Source organism: Gastrolobium bilobum, unplaced genomic scaffold (genome assembly GCF_033153095.1).
Source record: "Gastrolobium bilobum isolate Gb01-03AN ecotype WA unplaced genomic scaffold, APGP_CSIRO_Gbil_v1 utg11277, whole genome shotgun sequence".
NCBI classification, from domain to species: domain Eukaryota; kingdom Viridiplantae; phylum Streptophyta; class Magnoliopsida; order Fabales; family Fabaceae; genus Gastrolobium; species Gastrolobium bilobum.
The window spans coordinates 130,439-136,610 of record NW_026895347.1 but is presented as its reverse complement, the minus strand read 5'-3'; the positions used below and the strand labels follow the sequence as shown (position 1 = coordinate 136,610).

The window sequence follows — 6,172 nt, the reverse complement described above, 5'->3', positions numbered from 1 at the left end:
TAGATGAACATGTAATATTTTTTGTTTTTTGTATTTTTTTGGCAATTCTGTTGTATAGCAAAGCCGACTGGAAGATTTGGAATCACTAAAATATGTACTTTTGTACTTCCTCAGATGAAGGTACGACATTCTTCTTTATCTGTTTTTCTTCTACAAGTAATTTTTCCATAATTCTTTTCCTTTTTGAATATTATGAAATAAATAAATTGCACAATTGAGTTGATATTATTCTGGAAAAGTATCTTTAGGCATGATATATTATAAAATAAATAAATTTTTTAGTATATACAATGATTCTCACAACCATTGCGAAATATGGATCACAAGCCTGAGTGTATTTTGTGGGAGCGGTATGTAGATCAAGTACAAACTTTCTTGGCAAATAATCAATCTCCTCAAAATGTGAAAAAATGATTTCAACGTATTTTTCAATAGTTCTTCCTCATTTTATGCTTATGTTTCAGGGTTATCAATGAGGAAAACGCGAAAAATGCATAATGGTGGAAAATTAAAAGATCAAGCTTTAAAACAGTGAAAGCAAACAATCTACCATGAAATCAACATCATCAATGAAATTAGGGTTAAGAAGAAGAAGAACGGTTGGTGAGTATATTATATGGAAGAAGAAGATATGGATTACCCTCTTTTAGTTTTTCAATTTTCTAGCTTCCTATTTTCTTTTTTTTCTTTTTTTCTTTTATTTGTATATGAACCATGCAATTGTGGCTTCATATACAAATAATATATTATTATATTTTCTTATTTTTTTTTTCTCCCACGAACACAATTACTAATATCCTTTTTATATCCAAAAAATAATGATTTTCCTTTATGTATGACTTTTTTGATGTATCCTTTGTATATCTTTTTTTTTTCTCCAGCAAAATTAAATAATATTCAAAACTTATTTCGGTAAAACTTTCAAAAAAGTAATATGTTTTAAATGTGAATAAACGATTGAAATTCCAAAAACATCTCATAATAAAGGAAAATAAGTTTTGAAATTGTGCAAATAACCTAAAACTTCTGTTTGTTTATTATTTATGTTTCTTTATATTTTCATCTTCTCGAGCTTTACTTCTATAATATTCAAGCTAAAATTTGAAAATATTAATTCCATTGTTTAGTTTCATATAAGAAAAAGTATAAAAAAATACATATTAAATAAAACACATGCAAGCCAAAAATGCGATCCAAGTAATGCATCATATGAGATATCGTTTGGAATTTCTATTGCAAACTTGAATCAGTTGAAAAATTCAAGAAATTCGTTTTCTACTTCTGATTGTGTGAAAAATTTCAAAGGTCACGGTAGACATTTTTAAAACAAAAAGTAATTATATTACTATAACACCTCGCATTTCTAAATTATATATTAATATATTAAACATGGATTAAAAGGGAAGGATTAATGAAAATTCGGAAGATTAGGTCAAAATACAAAGGAAGGGTAAAACGGTAATTAGCCAAACACGCAACCCTAAAGAAATGGATTTAGAATGAAAAATTGAGTGGTTAGGCAAGTTTCAGAAAATTCAGTGAATAGTATTTTTTACCGGGTAAAAATATTGCGGTACAGTTGCACCGTTAAGAGTGCCGATTGAGTTTTGAGCTCTAGGTTTGGATATAAGTTATAAATGGAATATATGACTAGGAAATATGATTTCTAATGAAAATTGATGGAAAATAATAAGTTTGGGGAAGCGTGCCTACGGCGCACGTAACAGTTCAAAAGTGCATTTTCTCTGAACAACCGAAAAACTTCGGATTCATCTGATCAAGGGTAATTAAAGGACAATGGTTAATGTTAAAAATTAGAGTTTCTAAATAGGTTATAAAATTATAGACGTTTAGTGGAATCAGAGGGATATTTGAATTAGTTTGAAATCGCGTGAGGTGACGGTGGGGCCTACCTCACTTAAGACACATGTGCATAGGACTATTCATCATCACTTCCCCCTCCCTTTCTCTCTCCAAACCCAAGCCCTAACCCCCTCCATGGCCAAATTTCTTTGAAATTCCATTCTCCTTTAACTCCATACACAACCGAATCAAGTGAAGTTTTTCTTGAAACTTGTTGGAAATCACCTCCTAAACACAATGGTGGTAGCCTTGAGCCATGAAACCCACTAGATTTTGAGAAACCCCCCCCCCCCCCAAACCCGCAGCCATTGTGTGTAGATTTGCACTCATGGAGTTGTTTGGTTCTCCAATGGTTTAGTATGATGTGGAGGAGCACTAGGCCAAGCTATTGAGTAAGTTTCATCATATTCTATTGGTTGGATTAATGGATTTTATTCATGAGCCCTAGAGTCACTTTGTATGATTTGTGTAGTTAGAGAGCTCAATTTGAAAATGTGTATTAGATGAATATGTCTTAGAATGATGTGTGGGAGTCATAAATGCCATAAAATTTATTGTTGAAAATTAATGATAACTTAGTGAAATTTTAGTGTGATGCCATGAATTGGTGAAATTGGATTGGTTATGTAATTGTGTAATTGAGTGGTTGGATGTTTGTATGAGTTGATAATATGATTGTGTGAGGTGTGGAGTAGTTGAATTGGATTAAAAAATCCTTGGTATAGGCCAAGGGAGAATTCAGCCATAATGAGTAAAATGAGGAATTTGATGTTGTGGAATTGTATGATTGGTACATTGTGTTGTTAAAGGGTAATTAGAAGGGTTGTGTGATGGTTGAATGCTTTGAAAATCAATAGAAAAATATTAGATTGTGTTGAATTGTGTATTGTCCCTAGAAGGAAATAAATGGGAAAAATGGTGTTAGGATGGTGTAAAATGAAAAGTGACACCTAAAATGGCATTTTGGTAGCCTTAGAGTGCTTAGGAAAAATAGAAAGAAAATAAAGAAAAATATTTTGTGTTTTAACATATGTATGGCCGAACTTCACTTGTGGGGGGAGGAAAAATTGACGTTTTGTGAATTTGATGGTTTACCGTGTTCTGACGATCCGTATATGGTCGTTGTAGGTTACCTTCCGCGGATTTGAACCTTGAACAGTGAGCTCGGTGGGTTGCCCTTGGTCTCGGACTAAAAGGGATTGAGGTAAGTCTTTTGGGACCATGCATAGGTACTTGAAAACTTGAATGTGTTGTGTGAATGGTAATTAATTGAGAATGTCCTCTGTGTAGGCATTTCTGTTGTGTAACTAGCTCGGAAAATATATTGCATTGGAGCTGCAGGAGAAGATTATACAGGTAACCTCTTGGTACTGGGTTTTGATCCCCTTGTGTGTTCCACCATGCCCATTGAGGGTAATGGTAGGAAGTGTACGTAAATGATATAGGATAACATGCTCATGTATATTGTATGTGTTACGGTATGGAAAATATACACCGTTGAATGCGTCGCGCTCTCAAATCTGGAGAGAAGTGGCAATGATGGAGATGAAGAAAGTAGACAGACCCCGGCCCATAATCGACATAGGAGGTCTGGACAAGTCCAAATACTGTGCTTTCCATGATGGACCGGGTCACACAATCGATCAATGCTGGGATCTCCGAGATGCTGTGGAGAAATTTGTGAGAGATGGACGATTACGCCAATACGTGATCAAAACCCAGGGCTCTAGAAAAAGGAAGTTAGGAAACAGAAAGAGAAATAAAAGCCCGATTCCTGAGAAGAAAAACAAGGATGACAGGAACCACAAAGATGATTCCAACCTTGACGAATTCCCGGAAGCGAAATTTGATTGTAACGTAATCAGTGGAGCCCTTGGAGGATGGGGCGACACCGTAAGTGTAAGAAGGAAGTACTTGAAAGAGGTCCTTTCAATTCGGAACCGTCCTAAATTCAAGGAAGACCCAAGCAAACCAGATCCTCCTTTGTTGTATTTTACAAAGGAGGACATGCATGGTGTGTTTCCAGGACATGTTGACGGACTAGTCATTGCTGGAACCCTGGTAAACTGCCGGGTTAAGAAGATTTTTGCTGATGTAGGGAGTAGTGCCGACATCATACTATGGGACGTTTTCAAAAAGATGAACATGGATGAGGAGGACCTCAAACCTTGCAAAACAACTTTGATAACTTTTAATGGAGAGCATACACTTCCTAAAGGCTACATAGATCTCAGGTTGACCCTGAGAATCAAAGAAGCGTTCAAATCAGAACGGGTAAGATTTATAGTGGCCGACTTCCCGTCAGAATATAATATAATTCTCGGGAGACCAACTATACACCAGTGGGACATGCTGGTTTCCAAGAAACACCAAAAGATAAAGATGCTAAGCAGTAAGGGTGAAATAATTACTGCTTGTGGGGATCAAAAGGAGTCCAGGGGATGCTATTTCGACACCGTCAAAGATAATGAAGATGGACATACAGGTCCACCCCAGATTCATGCAGGGGATAAACAAGGCAAGAACACAATCCCGCACCACTCCAAGAAGCCTGTTAATGTGGTTGAACTCGTCATGAGAGAAGAAATAATACCGAGACCCGAACCTGATGAAGAGCTAGAAAATCTCACATTGGGAAAAGAACCTGGTCAATTTACCTAAATTGGTAAGACCATAGATCTTCAAATAAAAGAAGAATTAGCCGATTTCCTCAAGAGCAACACAGATGTGTTTGCTTGGAAGTCGTCTGAAATCCCGGGCATTGATCCTGCCTTCTGCTGCCACAAGCTGGCAGTTTATCCTGGATCTATGCTGGTTTCCCAAAAGAAAAGGAAGTTGGGACCAGAAAGGAAACAGGTTCTAGAAGAACACGTTAAGGAGCTGTTGGATGCCAGGTTCATTCGGGAGATACAGTACACAACATGGCTTGCGAACGTGGTGATGGTAAAAAAGCCAAATGGGAAATGGAGAGTCTGTCCTGATTACAGGGACTTGAACAAAGTTTGCCCAAAGGATTCTTATCCTATGCCGAACATAGACCAGCAGGTAGATAACTCGGCGGGATTTCGTTTATTGTCCTTTATGGATGCCTACTCGGGGTATAACCAGATTCCAATGTACTCGGGGGATCAAGAAAAAACCGCCTTTATTGCTGAAAAGGCCAATTATTGCTACAATGTAATGCCATTTGGGCTTAAAAACTTATGGGCAACCTATCAGAGGATGATGAATAAAGTTTTTGAAGATCAGCTGGGCAAGAATGTAGAAGTATACATTGACGATATGATTGTAAAGTCATTTGATATGACGAAACATGTCCAGGATCTCGAGCAGACATTTCAAAAGCTCAGGAAGTACTGTATCCGTCTAAACTCGGTAAAATGTGCATTTGGAGTCACAGCTAGGAAGTTTTTGGATTTCATGCTAACCTATAGAGGAATTGAAGCAAATCCTGACAAATGCAAGGCAGTACTTGATATGAAAGTACCCCAGAATAAAAAGGAGGTTCAACAGTTAACCGGTCGATTGGCTGCGCTAACCCGGTTCCTGCCGAGCCCTCCCATTCTTTAAATTATTAAAGAAAGAAGCAATAGAAGGCTGAGAACCCGGAGTGCCAAGCCGCGTTCGACAAAGTCAAGAAATGCTCTTAGCAACTGCACCAGTGCTCTCAAAGCCAGTTCCAGGAGACATTCTATTCCTGTATCTCGCTGTGGGGGAGGAGGCAATAAGTGCTGTCATGATCAAGGAAACTAACGAATGCCAAGAGCCGATTTATTTCGTCAGTAGAGCCTTACAAGGTGCAGAGGTCAGATATCAAAAGCTAGAAAAGGTGGCTTTTGCTTTGCTGATCACGGCCAGGAGGTTACGACCATATTTGCAAGGGCATCAAATAATAGTCAGGACCAATCAACCTATACGGCAGGTGTTGCATAAGTCGGACCTGGCAGGAAGAATGACTAAACTGGGCAATCTCAGTGAGTACGACATAGCATATGAAAGTCGGAAGGCCATCAAGTCACAAGCTCTGGCCGACTTCATAATGGAGCTGACACCGTTGAACCCGGAACATGAAGAGTCTAGGGGTGCATGGAAGGTCTACGTAGATGGATCCTCCAACAATAAAGGAAGCGGAGCTGGAATCATACTAGAAAGCTCATAAGGAGTAACAATTGAACACTCCTTAAACTTGGGATTCCCGACTTCGAATAATAAAGCTGAATATGAAGCTCTGATAGCTGGTTTGATGCAAGCTAAAGAACACGGAGCTAGAAAAGTACAAATCTTCAGTGACTCACAATTGGTGACTTCA

At 37.8% G+C, this 6,172-nt stretch overlaps 1 protein-coding gene across 1 annotated transcript; it reads left to right on the top strand.

The window, feature by feature from the left end:
* The first annotated feature begins 3,402 nt into the window (after nt 1-3,402).
* LOC133306539 (uncharacterized) lies at nt 3,403-4,524 on the top strand. The gene has a single exon (XM_061506874.1). It carries the CDS (start codon nt 3,403-3,405, stop codon nt 4,522-4,524), a length of 1,122 nt encoding a protein of 373 aa, XP_061362858.1.
* Nucleotides 4,525-6,172: the final 1,648 nt, after the last annotated feature.

Coding starts and splice junctions, on each gene's coding strand:
- LOC133306539 (XM_061506874.1), top strand. CDS start 3,403: ATGGAGATGAAGAAAGTAGACAGACCCCGGCCCATAATCGACATAGGA.